Source organism: Micropterus salmoides, unplaced genomic scaffold (assembly GCF_014851395.1).
Source record: "Micropterus salmoides isolate LMB-PRFRI ecotype aquatic unplaced genomic scaffold, ASM1485139v1 Ms_hic_scaffold_14, whole genome shotgun sequence".
NCBI lineage: Eukaryota > Metazoa > Chordata > Actinopteri > Centrarchiformes > Centrarchidae > Micropterus > Micropterus salmoides.
In genome coordinates, this window is record NW_024040485.1 from 11,395,158 (window position 1) to 11,415,476 (window position 20,319).

The 20,319-nt window shown below is 39.4% G+C and overlaps 1 protein-coding gene across 5 annotated transcripts in view; it reads left to right on the top strand.

Moving 5' to 3' along the window:
- Nucleotides 1-20,319, top strand: part of si:ch211-106h4.9 (rab effector MyRIP) — a 32,158-nt gene that overhangs the window by 10,706 nt on the left and 1,133 nt on the right. For 2 of the 5 annotated variants that reach the window (XM_038717649.1, XM_038717650.1), the window contains exons 4-15: nt 2,398-2,534; nt 5,536-5,616; nt 7,468-7,565; nt 8,953-9,033; nt 9,307-9,429; nt 12,218-12,353; nt 12,670-13,226; nt 14,015-16,033; nt 18,038-18,217; nt 18,908-19,069; nt 19,463-19,561; nt 19,671-19,731. In XM_038717649.1, coding sequence (XP_038573577.1) covers nt 2,398-2,534; nt 5,536-5,616; nt 7,468-7,565; nt 8,953-9,033; nt 9,307-9,429; nt 12,218-12,353; nt 12,670-13,226; nt 14,015-16,033; nt 18,038-18,217; nt 18,908-19,069; nt 19,463-19,561; nt 19,671-19,731 — 3,734 coding nt within the window. Of the gene's footprint in view, nt 1-2,397; nt 2,535-5,535; nt 5,617-7,290; nt 7,379-7,467; nt 7,566-8,952; nt 9,034-9,306; nt 9,430-12,217; nt 12,354-12,669; nt 13,227-14,014; nt 16,034-17,344; nt 17,465-18,037; nt 18,218-18,907; nt 19,070-19,462; nt 19,562-19,670; nt 19,732-20,319 lie in introns of those variants that run through there. The other 3 variants (XM_038717651.1, XM_038717653.1, XM_038717652.1) reach the window with 3 other exon arrangements.

A 20,319-nucleotide genomic window follows, 5' to 3' on the forward strand; every position in this document is an offset into this window, starting at 1 on the left:
TGGTTTGTCATGTCAAAATTAGATTTTCATGTTTTAAATACAGCGCAAATATGTTTGTTTTATGAATTCACAACAGTCTGGTTTACTCAATTCATGAACATGGCAAAACCTATTAGATAAATTGGAAAATGTGTGGTTAAGATTCCTTTTATTCATGAAAAACTGACATTTTTGATATTTGATATTTTCTTTTAAATGATAAAACTTGTGTTATTTTATGTGTTTCTTAAGCCACGCAATTCACATTTGGTGCTATAGGACAGTGTATATCACGTACAGTGTCTACATTTGTGGTAATGAAGGAATGTGTAACAAAAGTATAACTTTCTGATGTGTTTCTGGACATACAAACACAAAAACAGACAACACAAATATTAGTAAGATACATTATTTGTTGGTTTAAGTTTTTTATGGAAAAAGGAATAATAAAAACACATATCCTTTGAAAATATATGCATTATTAAATACTGTACATTACACATTTGTATAATGTATTTTAAGAGTATCCCAAAATCCCAAAGTCCATTTTCAGTTTCCACTCAGTCTGTTAGTTTTATTCTATGGATCAGTTCTGGGTGGCAGCAGATATCATTGCAGGCATTGAGCAAGAAGGCAGACAGTTGTCACAATAACAAACACTTATAGTGTGAGCAATAAAAATAGAAAATGCTAATCCACACAGAAAGGCTTGAACACATACACACACATACTGACTGACCACCAAACACTTTTGTAAAAATGTAATAACCTAAATTTCACATTTTGGTACTAAAACAATTACTTCCTTTGAAATGTCTAAACCTGTCTAATGAATTCTCTGAGAAAATGCATAAGATTGTTTTCTTCCATATCAGCTATCATCTTAGTGATGACTGTGTGAGTTTTATAAATTGGTGGATATCTTTTTTTAATATATTTGTTTTTTTTTTTTAGAAAGACAGAGTTGACAGAAGAGCTGGTAGTTAATCCCCACTGAAAATATTCTGTTCAGTCTGTGGAGTTACCTAAATATGGGTCACACCTGGAGACTTCCTGTGTCACCTCCACCTCCTGTCAACACACTCATGGCACACACACTTACTCAGCTCCCTTCACACTGCATCTTGCACAGTGGACAGATGGTAACTCATTAAACATGCCGACATGAATATCTCTGCAATATCTTACAGCTGTGATTCCTCAACATTCAATTATATTCTAGTTAATTTTAGTCTTAAATTTGCGTTAAGCAATTCTAATCCAATACATTTCTTTTTGTCAAATTTAGGAAATATCTCCTCAGTCTGCTAGCTGTCCGTTCACTGTGAGCACTGAAAAAATATCCAGTGTATGTACACAGCCTTGGCTCTGTCAGTGGGAAAACACTATTCCAGCCATCCCAGCCATGATTTCTTTGTCAGCTAACGCTAAAAGACTTGCCCACGGACATTCAGCTTACTTTGTAGCTTGCCAAGAAATGCTGTTGCTGTGATGTTAGCAGTATTAGCAGGAGAGTATTGTTGTCTAGAGGTGGTGTGCTGGCTTCATGTTAGCTTCGCAGCAGCAACTGTAGCAACAATTTGCTAAACCACAACTTAGCTAACATTAGTTACGTTACTTGCTTGGTCAGTGTTGGCTCTATATCATGGTTTTTGTCATGTTGTTGGATTTCTCCAGAATCGCTTATTCCACCTTTTTTAAATACTACTACTACTAAATACTCTGATTTTTAATTTTCCTTTTATTTCACCAGGTATTATTGAGATTGAAGTCTCCTTTACAAGAGACACCTGGCCAAAAGGGCAGAATAAAAAAACCTTGTTACAACAATAAATACAGACAAAGATGACTGTCAAACCCTTTAGAGTAATTTACAAAGCATCAATCTAAAATGCAGTAAAAGAGTAGAGACAAAATTTTAATTTTAAGATTCATAAACTGGTATGATTTTCCAAAACGACACGTCTTTTAGAATTCTATAAAAACATGATTGTTGCCTGAAATATGTTTGTTTCTAAACATATTTGATGTTGAATGTTAGGTAGATGTAATTTTAAGGAGACAGTAATTTGTCAGTGTGGGAGACATGCACTGTATTTTCCTATTTACTTTTAAAGTTGCTGTAATCACAACAAAATAAGCAAGCTGTTTTATAATAAGTATCATACACTGTAAAAAATGCTATATCACTGCTATTATAATCCATAGACTAATTCTGGGAAATGTTACTGTGCAGTTTATCATCTGGTATTGGCATTACAAGGGGCAGTTGGAAGTGAATTGGAGAGCAGTTAAGCAGTTAACTACATTGACCTTTAGCATCAGCATAAAACATCACAAATAAAACAAAGTCTGCAAAATCAGAATAAGATGCATTCTGATGCACTTTTAACCTGCAGGTCTGTTTGTCTTCCTCAGATTGTGGAAGACACAGTCACTGGAGTGGTTCTACACTAATGTGAAGAGGCGCTTCAAGAGGTTTGGCAGCGCCAAAGTGCTGAAGACTCTTTATAGGAAGCACCTGGCGGAGCACAGTGCACTTTCAGAGCTTACTGGTAAACCACTGTGTTTATTATTAATGTTGCAGCTAAAACCTGTTTCCATTCACTTTGGTGATTTTATTTATTTTTTTGAATTTGGGTTTTGAGGATTAACAGAAGACAAACAACAAAGAACAAATCTGGTGTTATGTGACACACTTTGGAAAAATTTGACATCTGAAAATGTTTTGAAATCCTGTATATGACTTCAGATGTTTTCTACAAGCCTAATCCCATATTGAATGCTGAACAGATTACTGTAGAGAGAATCTACTCTCATGAGAAATTAGAAGTGTGTTTTTATAAGAAGATTTGTGTCTACCTCAACACACTGTGCCAGATTTTATTTGTATTTTTCTGTGCAGCACTGTGATTTTTGCTGTTTCATATCTCAAAGCAGTGTAGAACAGGAAGTTGTGAAGAGAGTGAAACAGGATTAAGCTCTTGCTTGGCTTTCATCTCACATAAATGCAGGACATTATTTTTGCTGCCAGACTCCCAAGTTTTTTTAAATGTTTGGTTGCTTCCTTCATATCATCATCCAGCAGGAAACATCCAAGGAGTCTGTGCTGTTGTATTTTGGTTTGGCAATAATAATGCTTATATACAGTTGTGTGTGTACAAATGGTAGATGCTTATGTAAATTTCACCAGTGCTGTTTTTTTTTCAATTTGGGCCTAAACAACCTGTCAAAATTGAATCAGATTTTTGAAGCTGCACTAATCAGGATTTTTTTATATTAAAAATAGATCAAATGACTGTGTCTAATGTAAATGTTGCTCGCAGTAACAGACCAACAGTAAAAATTATCACCAGACTCTCTTTCAGCGCATCATTTTGGTTTTACGTACCACAACTTTGCTGTTTTGGTTCACGCTGTAAAACCCACTGCCAGACGTTTTTCTCAGGAGTTGCTGGAGAGCCAAACTGAGATAAAAGGAGAAGGAATATTGGACTTACATTTGCAGAAACACGACTCCAAATGAATGATGATGTTGCTCCATGTTTGCTGGATATTTAAATAGGCAACTGCTAGCTAACATGTTAGCCATATCAACATTGTAACATTTGTGTTTACACCTTGTTGTGCTTCTTCCAAGGACCCAAAATATGAGTTAATGCAGATTTTTTATAGTTTGGTATGTCAGTTATATTTCAATTGAGTGTGTCAGAAAAAGCAATTTAGCAATACAATCTTTCCTTAAGCTTTACTTATTATGCCCCCCACCCCAAGGCGCAAGTTTAGATTTAGGAGAAAGCTGTTTCAGTCATTTCCTTCACTTTATCCAGAAGTAGTGTGTTTCTTTAAGCATTCCTCCACAGCTTAATGTGAAGTGTGTAGCACAAATACCGGAAAGGTTAGGAGCTTTGCTGGAGCCAGCCATGCTGAAAATGTATTCGTGGTACTATACAGTGCTTTGAATAAGACTGTTCACCCAGCAGCATGCTTCCAGCATGTTCATCTAGTCGAGGACAGAGCGTTACAGGCGGATGAGTGCATCTCCAGGCCATTAGTTCATAGTCTCTGATCTGATTGAACAGACACAGGATTTCAGAGAATTATAAGTGTTTTGTGAAGGAGAGGTCGCTGCCTGCAGATGATGCAGAACCGTGACCCTTGTGGGAGGAGGACTGATGTGGGCTGGCATCAGTCCACCCCCCAGCATGTGATTCTGGTTTATGTAGCTCCGTTTTTATTTTCCCCTCACACACGTGCACTGTATCATACATTTTAATTTGTTTATTACTGACTCCGACACTGGACATTCAGCACTGTTTATCCAGCTGCCAAATCCGATCTGCATAGTCTGACTCATGGAAAGCCCTGCTAATGTTACTTTGCATAAGAACAATGTGAGCTGCATGAATAGCAGCAGAATTAATAGAGCTGACATTTGGGAGCTCATAGCTGTGGGTATAGGCATCATATTGTGCAGCAGTGAAACATTTCCCCCTCAAGAAAGTGCTACAGCCCAGCAACAGTGCTCAGAGACATCCTCTAAAGAGTAATGCAAAATAATGACTTCACATGTTGTCCTGCTCTTGATGATCTTTGTGAGGTTGCATTTGTATTTTAAAAAATGTGTTCAGCTGTGAGTTGCTTCTGCTGTGACTCTCAATATTCTGGAAAATGTTTGGCTAGAATTTATATGAGATATTGTATCAAGAAAGACTTGAACTGCTATGACTGTAGTTTCTCTCTGAGTTAACGGGCCATCATGTACATTTATATTACACATTACATTATGTATAAACATAATACAGTGAGATACTCATGTTATGCCACTGTCAGTCAGTCTGATGGTGCCTTTGGGCTTACTGTGACCTTAAGTTGCCGTGGTAGAGGGAACTGTGTTGGTAATGGGTCTCTTTTATGTCCCTGCGCTGGGGCCAAATGTGTCCCGACTCATTAAATGTTACAACACAAATGTCTGCATGTGCATATCTCCCCCAAAAAATCCATGCTCCAGTCCCTAAAATACATAGATTTAATTTTGTCTTAAATTTACAGGATATCTCACATCAGTGAACTTGTGCTTGCCTATAGGGTTTTTAGCAATGAAGGGGAGTAGAGTGCTCCCTGCATGTTCAAAATAATCTACAGTCCATTTCACTTGGTTTGAGTCCTCTCTTTGCCCCTTAAAATGATTGGAAGTGACCCTGTGTGCTCTACTGCACCTCTGAACCAGCGCCTGCTGTGCACAGATCAGGTCGCCTGGTAATACCACACGCGAGGTCGCTCTAATGCACTTATATAACCACAAATGGCGGCATTGTTGCATGTAAATTTACATGATGTGAAAAAGGTTCAGTGTTGGAAGGGGAAACTGTCTACAGTATGACTGAGCTCTCTTCTGCTCCGTCATCTACTCCAAGTTCAAGCCCAAATATATTTAAAAGGCAGAAATCCTGTACATTGTTTTGCAACACAGATATCAGAAACTTCTACATTTTTGTATTTTCTTCTTTGTGTGTGTGTGTGTGTGTGTGTGTGTGCGCGCACGCTTGCACGCAGAGGGCAGCGTCTACCAGGGGAGTATCTGCGATGAGGGTAGCATCTGCTGGAGCGACTCAACCTTTTACAGACAAACTGAAGGTGCAAACATATTTTATAATGATTTCAGCCATCCTTGTTTCCACTGTACACCTATTTTTGTAAAGCATTTGTAAATTCAGCTTCAGACACAGGTTCCATTAATACAGTTTTATACAACCTTTTATTTCCGTGTCAAGACATCTTACAGTAACCGATACACAAAACCAAAAGACAAACTTCAGTTACAATACTATACCTCAATATACTTTTAAGTTAACATAATTTTATGTGCAACATTTCTAATTGTGTACTGAATAGCTGAATGGCTATAAAGCTTAAGAAAATGTATCATGTGTGAACAGCCATCTCAGGTTTTGTGCATTATATTTACTGTATCACATTTTAGTGGTACTGCAGTAGTGATAGCAGTGCCTTTTTGAGGAAGAAAAAGCATCTGTAATGGTGAGTTAAAATATTTCTGCTATGGTTTCTCTATTTCTAGCAGTGTGGCAGAAGTTGCTGTGCAGGAACTGTGCCCTAGTAGCAGTTTTATAAACTGTACTAGTAAAAACAGTAGTCGTAAATGTGGTTCTAGTAGTAATAGTTAAGTACTGAAGTGGTACAGCTACTACTCTGAAGTACCAGGGCCAGTTTAACACACTCAGTATTTAACCCTGTGTATTCCACAACCAAGTTTGGTTAGAAGTTGATTAACTGCTCATTTATTTAAGAATATGGATCTTTTCACAATATGAACTGATCCATTTGATGGTTTGAGAAAAATTACCTTTGTTGCTGAGAGTTTCATCAGAAGATTGACACCACTCTAATCGGTTCATAAGATCACCTTAGAGCTCTTCCCATTCTGGATTTTTGTACTGATTAAATGATATGTTAATTAGTGAGCTTTAGAGGGGCTGGTAGGTGGATACTATTATCTTTGGATAGAGGTTGGTTAGCTGTTAACCCCCGGTGTGCAGTCTTTGTGTTAAGATAACAAGCTGCCGGCTCTATCCTTATATTGAATGAGTAGATTTGAGAATCACATTAATGTGTATTAAGTGTATTATTAAGACTATTTCCCAAAATGGTGTTCAAACTAAATTTGGACAAAGTCCCCCTCTACAAAACAGGGCGTCAAGATTGAAGTAAAAGAAACATAAAAATGTAGTCGTCATAAGACCCTTTCCATGCTAGTATATATTAAATAATTTAATCAAATTACCACAAACTGTTTGAGATGCAGCAAACTTTTCACCTTTAGGGCCCCAGGGAAGTCCTGTTCGCCTGGTTGATAATTCAGCCTCACAGCAGTGAATGCTTAATTCATTCTACATAGGAAAGTCACCACAACTGACCCTCTTTGTCCACATTATCCAGCTCAGGGTTATTTGGGGGTCACTTTAATCCTCTAATTAATCCATAAACTCATATTTGTTCCCAGCTGCCAGTAATCTAATGCTTTACAGCAGCTGAAACATTAGAGAGATGAAACGTCAAATGAGCTTGGTCTTGATTATTGTTGTAATATTTTGGCTCAAGTTGCCAGTTGCATCTCACACAGCTGTGTTTTTAGTGTGCTCTTGCTTGCTACCATCCATCCTGCTGTGCCCTCACGTCTCCTCACTCTTCAGTTCACTGCACCAACAGGATCAGTGATTGCAAACATGACTGAAAAGCTGCAGCGGCCTGATGGTCATGTCTCTGTCTGTAGTGCCTTGGTAAGACCAATGAGGCAGTGAAACCAGATGAGTAACACGGGGCTTGAAAACAGAATTAAACTGAAAAGGATGCAATTACTCCCCCGTTTTACATAATTGCAGTGAGTGAATTGTATTTTTGCTTTGATTCCATTTGAAGGATCATTCGGTTAATAACAAAACAAGTAATTATTGCGTTTCTTGTGTTCAGAGCACAGCATGGCAGAGACCCTCACTGTGGCCTTAAGGGTGGCAGAGGAGGCCATAGACGAGGCCATTTCCAAGGCTGAGTTCGACACTGCCAGTCAGGTTATTGATAATGTTATTCACATTTTATGAATAGTCTGTCATTTTACCTTATATTTATTTATCTTTTACATTTAATTTTTCTGTAAATGGTCATTCATTACTTTTTCCCCCCTTTTCAGATGGAAGTGTATTGTAGTTGCTGCTGTATGTTACTATTTATTGGTTTGCAATTGATGTACTTTGAGTGTCCACTCCTTTTAGTTTCTCCTTAATTGGACTTCTCTACTTTTTCTCTCGGAGTTTGAGTCAGATTGTGGAAAACCATCAGAATTATGCCGCAATACAAATGATTATTTATTACTACAGTATACAGGGCCATTGATAGACCAACAAATGCAAAATAACAGATCACTGGCTATATTGAACATAAAGTAGTTGCTTGTTTTTCACAGTTTTGACTGACAAAGATGACTATTCAATGGTTTAAGGAAATATAACCTGCATCTGAGGCTTTGTTAGATGGTTTCCTATAATATTTTGCATAGTATACTGAAGTACTTGCAGAGTGTCTGTGTCTCAGTGTGGATCTGCTGTGGCAGTAAGCTTTGGAGAGAAGTATGACAGCCTCTCTTCGTCTCCAGTGTAAAGCTAAATAAAGTTTCAGCTCTAGGTGTTTCCCCTGTAGAATGTCACTAACAAAAGTGACATATAGAGATGTAAAATTACTTCAAAGAGACATGAAACAACTACAAAGAGATGCAAAGTGACTACAAAGAAGTAAAAATTACTTTAAAGAGATGCTCAACTACACAGATGGACAGAGCAACTACAAAGATACACTAAACAATTACATAAAGATGCTAAATGATGCTAAAGAAGCGTAATGCATGTCTTCTACTAGGTATTGACAACTTCACTAATCTGTAAGTTAAATCCCAAAGTACATTCCTCATTCTGCAGACTCTTTCTAAAATACTACTGTATGTTAGAAAATATTTCCTTCTCACTAATCTGTTAAAGTATCCTTCAACTTCAAAGAGAAATCAAACAATTACAAAGAGACACTAAATGATGACAAAGAGACTCCTAAAATTATTAAGAAGAGATGGGAAGCAACTCTAGAGACGCAAACCACCACAAAGACTCTGTTACTAAAAAGATGCACTAAAAACTACAAAGAGATGCTAAATTACTATTCAAATAAAACTTTCCAAGTTAAATCTTAAAGTACATTCCTGGTTCTGCAGCCACTTTCTAAAATATTACTGCATGTTAGAAAATATGTACTTCTCAGTAATATGTTAAAGTATCCGAAATAGTTTGAACTGAGTACTGCAAATATGTATATTTAGAGCATATGTTTAGAAGAGTAATCCACTTATGGTGTATATTTGTGTGTGTGTTGGTCCGAATAGCTTTCTTATTTGGGTGTTTGTGTGTTTACCAGGAAAAGCAGAATGAGGCACACTATCTGCGGGAGCACAGAGGAGAGCTCATTGAGGAACTTGCCAAAACTATTGTGCAAAAAGTAAGAAAAAATAAGAGATTTTGTAGTCTGGGCTGAAAAAACTCACTCACTTAAGTTTTTTAGTATGGAATTAGGTTGATTTACTAGTGTAAAAAAAACAATTGCATAATACTCGAATTTGAGTGAACAAGCAGGATGTGTTCAGATTTATACCTGCTGAACATATTAAAACAAAACTATTAATTTGTTCTGAAACTGAAAAAACTGCTAAATTTTTGTGTTCTGTGTAGGATAAGATCCATATGCAGTACTAATCATGCCTCTGACTCTTAGATTATCAATAGGAGGAAGACTTTGGCTGAAATGAGGGCAAAATATGACCAGGACTGGCCACTTGAAGACACCACTGACCATTATCAGTCCGCCAGCGGCCTCAAACACCAACCAGGCCTCTGGGTAAAAAAAAAAAAACAACTCGCGCCTTTCCAGTCTGCCGACCACTCAAAGCACTTTACACTACATGTCACATTCACCCATTCACACACATTCAGACACTGATGGCAGTGGCTAAGGTGCCAACTGCCCATCAGATACAGAAAGTAATCATTCACACATGCACAAAGCCATCGGGAGCAATTTGGGGTTCAGTATCTTGCCCAAGGACACTTGACATGCAAGACTGCTGCCAAGGTCCAAACAGGGAAAATGGTCTAATATTTAACAAAAAAAGTAGGTTGAGAACCACTGGACTAAACAACCAAACTGTATATGAAGTTTATAAAACTAGCTCCACTTCGACCAGTAAAATGCTGCTTGCACTTTAATACATCAGCAAACAATCTAATTATGTCACATATAAGCTTATATCCGTCAAATGGTCCATTTTTCTGCAGAACGAGTACTTTTACTTTATGTACATTGTGCTCATAATACTTACATACTTTCATTTAAGCATGATTTTTAAAGAAGTACCTTTACTTGTAATGCTCTTGTCCGAAACTGTGCCACCAAGTGCTCTAACAGTCACACCTCTACATGTGTCAGACCACTATTTCATTCAGTTCATGGTATGCCTACAGGGAAATCCCATTGTTCCAACATCGTTGGTCTCACACCGCCGCAACCTCCGCTACCTGTCTCCCTCTCACTTTGCCTTAGTGGTAGCTTCCGCTCTACCTTCCCTCAACACATTTTCCTCACTTGAGGTCAATGATGCCACACAATCTCTGTGCTCTACACTAAGCTCGTGCCTGGATAGCCTGTGTCCTCTATCAACCAAGCCTGCTTGCCCAAACCAGTCCCACCCGTGACTAACTGATACCATCTGTGACTACTAACTATTGACCAGTGTCTCTTCTACCATTTTTATCCAAAACTATTGAACGGGCAGTATTCAAACAGGTCTCAGAATTCCTCTCACGGAATGACCTCCTAGATCCATATCCTGGTTTTAAGAGTGCCCACTCTACTGAAACGGCTCTTCTGTCTGTAACGGAAGCCCTAAGGTCAGCTAAAGCTGCAGCTCAATCCTCGGTTCTTATCCTGCTTGACCTATCAGCTGCCTCTGACACAGTCAACCACAGGATCCTGCTATCCGCTCTCTCAGCAATGGGCATCTCGAGTAAAGCACTCCTATGGTTCGAATCCTACCTCTTGGGGTGTTCCTACAATGCTTTGTGGCAAGGACAATTATCCTCCTCCCACTGCCTCTCCACAGGGGTGCCCCAAGGCTCAGTGCTAGGGCCCCTTCTCTTTTCAATTTACACCACCTCACTGGGGCCGATCATTCGCTCGCACGGCTTCTCTTACCACTGCTACGCAGACGATACGCAACTCTACCTATCCTTCCCGCCAGGCGATCCCACCGTCTCAGCACGGATCACAGACTGTCTCTCGGATATTTCTGCATGGATAAAGGCTTGCCACCTTCAACTAAACCTTTCTAAGACTGAACTCTTGGTCATTCCAGCCAAGCAATCTATCCACCATAACATCAAACTACAAATTGACTCCTCAACCATCACTCCAACCAAGGTGGTAAGAAACTTCGGTGTCATGATTGATGACCAGCTGTCCTTTTCAGACCATGTTGCTGCTGTCTCTCGGTCATGCCGCTTTGCTCTATACAACATAAGGAAAATCAGGCCCTACCTCACTCAGTACGCCACCCAGCTTCTGGTACAGGCCATGGTTATCTCTCGCCTCGACTATTGCAATGCCCTCCTAGCAGGTCTTCCAGCTTGTGCAGAAACCTTTACAAATGGTTCAGAACGCAGCAGCGCGTCTGTTTTTTGATCAGCCCAAAAGGACTCATGTCACTCCATTACTCAGTGACCTCCACTGGCTCCCCGTGGCCTCCAGAATCAAATTCAAGTCACTAATGCTTGCATACAGAGTGACTACTGGGTCCGCACCCATCTACCTAAACTCCATAATACAAACTTACGTTCCTTCTTGGCCGCTATGCTCCTCCAGCGAACGCCACCTGGATCTGCCATCCCTTCACACAAAGCAATCCCAGTCCTGGCTATTCTCATCTGTGACACCACATTGGTGGAACGAGCTACCACACGCCATCAGAGCAGGGGCGTCCCTCTCTAACTTCAAGAAGCTCTTGAAAACTTCCTCTTATAACACCTCTAACTCCTAACCTCTAACATGCACTTTCTGTGTTCTTCTTCTATCCCCTACAATTATCTTGTATTGATTGCACTTTTTTTTGTATTGATTGCACTTTTTGTTAACTCTTAGGTAACTAAGTAACTAACTTCCCTAGGTATTTACCCCATTGATGTGATATGTGCTATGAGCTCTTACTAGTATTTATTGCTGCTCTTACTAGTATGTATTGTCAGTTGTAGATCTGTATTTGATGCTCTGTTGATGCTTGTATGTTGTTCCTCAAATGTAAGTCGCTTTGGATAAAAGCGTCTGCCAAATGAGTAAATGTAATGGAGGAATTTTTACATTGTGGTATTGGTACCTTTATTTCAGTGAAGGATCTGATTATCTTCCTCCACTAATAAAGGAAGAGTGAAATGTTGTGTGTGCAAGTCTTCTCATTTGTATGGTGACATTTGCTGACCTCTGCTGGTAAAATGGCTCTGTTGACTTTATCTTATTGCTGACGTCCGGTGTGCCTACAGAATGATTGTAGATAGAAGAAGTGACTGTGACACAACAGAAGTGTAATTGTTTTTCTACTTTTCATACATTTTTTTATTTGTCATATGTCTCTTCCCAGAGGTCAAACTCTGCCTTCTCTCTGATGGACAATGACCCTCCAGGTCTGATACAAGACTCTCTACAGGCATTAAAGAAGGAAGGCGGTGGGTTAGCTATGTCAAACTGGAAGAGTGTAGACAGGCTGGACAATGCTGGTAAGATATTTTTGCACATTGCTTCTTAAACCCATCAATCACCGTCTAGATTTTGTCATGCCACTGGTTAACTTTGCACATTTTTGTTGATCAAATTGTTTAATCGCTAGTAGCTTCAATGAAGAGCTATGTATATACGGTAATAATGGAGGTTAAGGGGTTAAACATAAACATATGTTATATAAGTGATTAGTAATTGATATAATCAATGTCAGCTATTGCCTGGCTCAACTGTGTTTGTTTATGTTGCTGCATGTGTTACTTTGTGTGGGTCGTGTGTGTGTGTGTGTGTGTGCGCGCGCGCTCACATGTGGAGGTGTGTCTTCAGTGCTAAAGAGCCCAGATGGGAACTGGATTGCCCTGCAGAGCGCCCAGCTGTCGCGTCCCAGCCTGCTGACGAAAAGGAAGAGCCTGGTCTACAGTGCCTTGGAGAGGGAGTCTGGTGTGGTGTCCGCCTACGAAGGCATGGGCTCTGACAATGATAGCAAACCCGAGCCCGACAGCTCATGGGGTGCTGCCCTCCAGGAGTTCCACAGAAAGATGACAGACTCTAACTTTAACCTGCAGGACACCTGCGACAGGATCCCGTCCCCACTGATGGGAGACCTAGACAGCAGAGACGATCTGTTTTCAGATGCTGAGGGGAACTGGAAGCCTAATACACCTCTGCTGGCTCTTTTTAAGAGGAAGATGCCGCGGAGATCAGGCAAACCTTCATCATCCCACAGGGCCAACATCATGGATGTGACCTTTAATGTGGAAGGAGCAGAAGATGAAGTGGAGAGCGAGGTGACTGCCGAGCCAGAAGCTGGAAAAGTCAGGAGACTAAGGAAAAAAAGGACGAGTAAAAAAGAGTCGTCTTCTTCTGTGCTGGTAAGAAATAAGTTACTTCAAGCTACAAACTGGTGAGATGAAATAAGAGGTGGATGTTCAAATTATGATACAGCCAAGTAGGTGTTACATAATCATGTCAAACTGCCAACTCTGTACTATACCATCTGTAAACTTCCTGTTATGGTTCATGAATTTAAAGTCTGGATCACAGGGTTTTTTTCAGTGAACACAAAAACAGCAGTAGGGTTGTTAATATGGGAATGCAGGAAAATATATCAAAATATTAAATTAATTCCTTGCTAGCTGAAACAAGAATGACAAACTTATGATTAAATGGCAAATATTCTGTGGTTTTAGCTTCTCAAATGTGAAGATGTGCTGCTGTTCTGTGTTTTATATGATTTTAAATGTAATATTTTGGACCAAACAAGGCATTTGAAAGTGACACTAGGGTCTCAAAAGCTTTCACTTTTTGTTGTGTAAAAGGAAAATAATCATTATGTGCCGCCCTAAATTCCTTAAAAACTAATTCTAAAAATAGCACCTCTCACTTATTGCAGGACTATTGTATTAGATGGCATCAGTTTTAACTTGGTGTTCCTAATTACCGGCAACTGAGAGTATAATAAATTTTCAATAAAATACAAAGAATTGCTGGTGTAACATGTGCAGGGCTTATTTTATCTGCCTTTGTATAGTTGAAATGCTACCTGAATTAAATAGAGATATAATGTCTTGAAGATTATTAAGCGAAATCCTACTTCATTCACCACAGAAATAAACATTTTATTGTTTACTTTTATTTCTATTATTTCTTACATTGACAGGATTACAGCAAAACAGACAACAATTCCCATCATCCTCCTGATGCTGTGACCCCCCTAGACACTATGACCTCTGGAGCCACAACCCCTGAACATTCTGACCTTGGGAGTGACATCACAGGACACGGAGCCAATCAGATGGACCGGGAGCTCACGTTAAAACGACAACAGGTGGCAGGTCGAGTTTCTGACTCCTCCTCTGGAGAGGAAGAAGACGATGGAGAGAGAGATTCTGGTAGACAAGGAAGCAAGGACAGAGATGAGGAATACGAGAAGCTGTGGAAGATGGAGATTGACCTGGATGAAGGAAGAACAGATGAGGAGAAAGAGGAGGAGAAAGAAGAAGATGATGATGAAGAGATGAAATATCGATTATACAAGCTGGTCGCACAGTCCAGACTCACGTACTTCTCGTCTACTGATGATGAGTTAGACAAAGTCGGACAGAGTGAAGGAGAATGGGAGGGAGACAAGGATGAAAATAAGGGGGAGGTAAATAAAGAACAGGAGGAGGAAAAGACAGACGGACTTACTTATAAACTCTGTCAGCTGGAAAGGGAAGTCGGGGCTAGTCAGTTCTCCTCCACAGAGGATGAGCTGGACAGGCTAGGCATCATGAATGAAGAGAAGAAGACAGGAGAAGAAGAAGGGGAGGATGAGGAGCTGGCGTTGAAAGTATGCCGATTAGCTAACGAAGTCAACGGCATCCAGTTTTCATCCACAGAGGACGAGTTAGACAGAGCAGGCAGAGGTGAAGAAGGAGAGGAAGCGATAGCAGAAGAGACGCTGTGGAAACTGGAGGCAGAAAAAGCCGTCCAGGCTGCTAAGTGGCTCGATTTGGCCAGTCTAGTCGGTGCTTCTCAGTTTTCTTCCACTGAGGATGAGCTGGAGAGAGTTGGAGAGAATGAGGGAGAGATGGAGCAGGAAGTAAATGAAAAGATGTTTGATTTAACTGATGAAACTGAGGAAAGAAAGAAAGAGAGCACTGATGTAACAACAGTGAATGTTTTGGATGGTCAATCAAAAGTGGAAGATGTCCAACAAAATCTAACAGAAGTAGAGGAAAAGAGAGATTGCATGCGGGAGAGAGTTACAGAGGCGATTGAGGATGAAAGGACGGTAAAGGAGCATATGTGTGAAGAAAAAGTAGATGTTTGGAAAGAGGATAAGGCTAAACAAGTAAGCGAGAAAGAGGAAAGACAAGAGATGGAAGCAGAGAGAACTGGGGATATAATAGCCTTACATGAGACAAAAGTCCAACAAGAGAATCAGCCAGAGGCAAAGCGGCCAGACAAAAAGGAGGGAGAGAGCCAGGAAGAGGAAAGAATAAGAGAAAGTGAAGGGAGTCAGGGGGAGATGGCAACAGACAGCGGCGAGGAAGACGCAGAATTTGAGAGAATAATCAGCAGCATGTTGATGATGACTCTGGACGACATGCAGGTAGAGACATTAAAGGATGAAGCAGCAGAAAATGAGAGAATATATAGGGAGACAGATGAGAATGTAAAAACAAGGGAAGAAAGTGGATTTGAGGACACCGTTGTGGATGCACAAAGAACAGATTCATCGGAAGAGACAGGAAGTGCAAAAGAGTTTCAAAGTCGAGGCGACAACGTGATGTCAGCTGTGAAAGAAAGACCAGGAGAAAATGCCACTGAGCACAATGGAGGAAATATTTCCAGAGAAAAGGAAACTGGAGATGCTACAGGCGGAAATGAAAATGAGCAGCAGGCAAAAGATAAAGATCCACAAGAAAAAAGAAATCTCGTGGAGACACTGGAGGCCAAATATACATGTGAAATAGTAGAAGTAGATGATGACAAACAAGAAGACAGAAGGGAAAAAGACGCAACTGAGTGGCAGATGATGGAGACGCAGGGAGATGTTGCAGAGGGAGGCTGTGAAAGTAAAGAAACACATGAAAGATGTGAGGAAACCAAAGAAGAAAATGCAGACGACACGGAGCAGAGCATCGCGTCTTCTCTTCAGGAGAGTTTACTGTCACCAGAGGAGATTCAAATTGTAAGCACTTTTCTATCTCTTTCTGGACTGTGACACACACAAGCATTGTTGTTCCGTGGTGGTGGCCAATGCTCCTTGCAAGAGTAACAAAAGTCAGGTTCAGTTTCAAAAACCTGTTCATAACCATATATTTTCCACTAAAAGTCTGTTGCAATTATAGTATTAAGGTGATTCTGTGTAAATTTTGAAAGAGAAATAACCTATTATCTATCTTACAAACGAAAAATTAGCAATAAAATGCACCGTTGCGCATTTCAATACTCTCAGGGGGGGTTTCCCTGCTACAGCTTCACTTGGTCTGGTATGACCAGTAGCTTAGGGTGGCTAATGTTAGCAAACTATAAATAGATATGTTTGTAACTGACAAAACTGAATGTTTGCTGACTTTATGGCTCTTCTTTACTTGCATTGTAGGATTTATTGTTACCTTAATATAGCCAAATTAAAATGTGATATTCAATAGCAGTAAAACATTTTTTTCCCAATTCAGTACAGCTGCAGCTTCGCTTGGTCTGGTATGACCGCTTGCTAATGTTAGCAGAAAAAGTCACCAAAGTCCTGAATGGTGCACAAGTTAATTATCTTGAAGGAACAAGTTATTATAAAAAAAAAACATACATATATCACCGTTTGGGACTTGATCAGCTGAGTTCTCTCTGTTATCTGATGTTGTTAGAGATGCATATGAATTTATAGTAAATAACTTGTTCTCATAGGATAAAATATTTTACCTTATGGGTTCTGTATAAAATAGATTTTGCTTGGTAACTAATGTTACTGAATCCGTTTGCTGACTTTATGCTTCTTCTTTACTTGTGAGATTGTTACACCATTATCACCAGTATCTCAACCAGCTAGTAAATTGTTGTGGCTAATGTTGGCAGACTTTAGATAGATGTTGCTGTGTAAGTGATATTACTCGGTCACTTTACTTTTACTGAGCATGAGAGCTCCTCCTTGATCTTGGAAACCTCAAATGTAAGTCTCTTTGGATAAAAGCGTCTGCCAAGTAAGTAAATGTAAATGTTGGAAATGATAGTTTGACCAAATAATCTTAGTGGTTATTGAGTTCAACTTATTTTATTAATAACTTTTCTTTATTTGTGCTACTAATATAATTTTAAAAGTACCCATCGTCAGCAAGAGTTATAGGCTCACTTTTAAGAAAGCATTACATCTGCCAGGAACTTGATCTGAGCGAATATCCTTTGCAATGTAACTAAATACAACTAACACTCTGCTTGATGCTGACTTTCTTCCCCTTTTGTCCTGTGTTTTCTTCTCTTCTCTGCTTTCGTCTGTGCACTGTAGGGTAGTGACATGGAGCTTTACAAAACAATAGCGTTTATATCAACTCTGCTGGAGCAGGTGAGAGCCTGTTTGGCTATAGGAAGGCAGCATAGCAAAGACTGCTGATTAAGATGCATGTACATTTACACTTTTCACTCTCATTGCTATCGTATATTTTATGCTCACATTTAATTTCACAACTTAATTTTCAAAATGCTGCTGTTGATCATGTATTCGGGTCACACTGGTGGTCACATCAAGCCTGTGTTGGCCAACTAGTATGAATGTATCAGCCAATCACGTTATTTACTGAAGATATGATAGAAGCTCCTCATCCACTGAAGTGTTAAAGTATCTTTTCTTTTGTTCATTAATGTCTTATTTTTTCATTAAAAGCAGTGATGTATTTTTGCGTTCCTCTTTTATTGAATAACAGTGGCTCTGCTTGATATGAAAGGCTGCTAATCCATGTAACATTTCATTAATCAGTTTCACTAAAAGAGCATTGGTATCCTCTTTTATAATTATGATCAGAATTCTATATAATCCTGTAGACAGGGGTGTAGGAAAATGAAATTCAAAGTAAAAATATAAAATTATAATATTTAAGTATAAATTATTAATAAATTTTTTTTTTACCATTCTCCTAAATATCAGGTATTACAAAGATATCCGGCAGCTTTAGAAAAACACCTGTCTGTCTGTGTATTTTAGAGGTACTCGGCAGAGTCTCTGCGCAGTATCACGACTGAGGTCCTGAAGGTGCTGAATGCCACTGAAGAGCTGCTGCACGGAGAGGAGGGAGGAGAAGAACCCCGACCCTCCACCACATCACTGCCCCCCAACACTGACCCCAAGAAACTGGATCAGCAGTTCTCTAGACTGGAGGAGAATGTAAGTTCAGCTTTATTTCAGTTTAAATTCCATTTACTAGATTTGAGCTGATGCTTGTCACTTGTTTTTTGAGCGTGCAGTAATATTATACTACAGACCAGTTCTTAATTGTAAGCATCTGACTGACACTATTAAACTCTTGTCTCATACTCATCTTTTGATCTTAAATGTCTTCAGTGAACAACAGAAACAAAGGAATTTGCCTTACCGTTCCAATACATTTGGAGGGGACTGTATATGTTGCAAGATATAGAAGGGCTTGTAAAAATATAACTAAATACAGCTACATGTGATCTTACTATAAATAGTTCAGTAGTTAAGTATTCATTACATTAGTTGTTTGATCTTAAAATGTTACAAAACATTCACTCATTATAAAGTGATGTTAAAGTGTTTTAAAGGAAACATAGTGCACACATTTCCTCTATATCAAAAGGCCATTTTAACTGCTGTTGTAAGTGTGTGTAAGTGCTTTGTAGTGATGCTAGTAGTGGTAAAGGTTAGAGAAGTGGACGTGTGGCCAGCAGGTTATAGTTCAGAAAATCTGAAGGGTAAAACAAGAGTAATGATTGGATTAACAAGCATCAACAGTTTTACTTCCCTCTAACAATGAGTAAAAAACAAGTTTAAGTTAAGAAAGTCACAAGTCTTGTTTTCAGTTTAAGATATGTTGAACTGGATATGCTGCAGGTGTATGTGGCAGCTGGCGTGGTGTACAGTCTGGAGGCGGAGCTGAGTGACCTGGAGGAGTGTGCCAGGGGCATCTGCAGCGCCACGTCCGATATGGAGCTGTCCTTCCTGGAGGAGCAGGTAGCATCAGCAGCTGCCAAAGTTCAACAGTCTGACCTACAGGTGGGTTGAAGTTGGAAATGTCCATTTCATAGCTGAAAATGGAATATCAGGAAACCCTGAAAGTCTTTTGCTGCTTATTATTAGACCTGAATACTACTATGTTTAGGAGATCAAGCTGTACTTTAGTTTGAATTCCCACACTCCAAGCCCCCTTTTGTTTGTTTTTTTACAAACTACACTTAATGTCGTAATGGGCGTTTTTGTAAAAGAAAAGATCAGCTTGTTTAACTCAGCACAAGCAAGCAGAACATCACCACTTTCAATGAAATCTGGAGGTACATGGCTTTTTTGCTGCAGGGTTCTGGTCTTTAAAAACATGAGACAGATTGGCTTTATGGAGGCGCTGCAATCAAAAGTCAACGATCTTATTTGTTTGCGTTGTTTCTGCTCTAGACTTGTGATATCTCAGCCAGAATTGCTGCTTTGAAGAGTGCAGGCCTCAATGTGGACACACAGTCACGCTCGACGAAGACCAGGACCATTCCAGTTATGGTGCGTACCTGTTTACGTTTCTACATCTTTATCATAAGACTGTAACTACCACAACACTATGTTACTAAAACAAAAAAAAACCTTATTGTTCACATGCATCCTCCTGCAGCCCGTCACCCTGGACTCATCCAGACAGGTGAGGAGGCGATTACCTGCACCACCGGTGAAAGGTGAGGAACTTCTATATTCCATACAACAAACAAACTGTATACAATGCATTATACTACTTGCCTTAGGATGCCATTTTGTAGGTAGTATAAACTAAAGTCAACATACTTAAAAAGATACATGTAACATTTACACATTAAAATATCCAAAAACTACAAGACCTATCTTATACATTTTGTTGGGTTGCGTACTTCCAAAGAAATCTGTACTTTTATTCAAGGTAACGGTGCGTTTAATTTGGTCGCATGTCAGTGCCGTCATATGTCCTCTTTAGTTCGTCAGAGTGAGGAAGGAAATCGGTGAACATGACTAAAAGTAACACGAATAAAACTTTAATGCACGTCTGATTTTCATCATTACTGGAGGCTGTTTAACAATGAAGACAACTCCCACGCTACTTCAAGACATCAAACTATGCCTTTTATTATTGTTTTGATGTGAGAGACCAACAGCAGCAGAAATGACTGTGTTTAACTGTTTTATACCAACAGGAAATTCAATTCCTGCATAAAACTTTACTATGAAAGTATATTGTCCGTTAAATGTTTTTATATTAACAGGAAATCAAACTTTTATTTAATTATTTATTT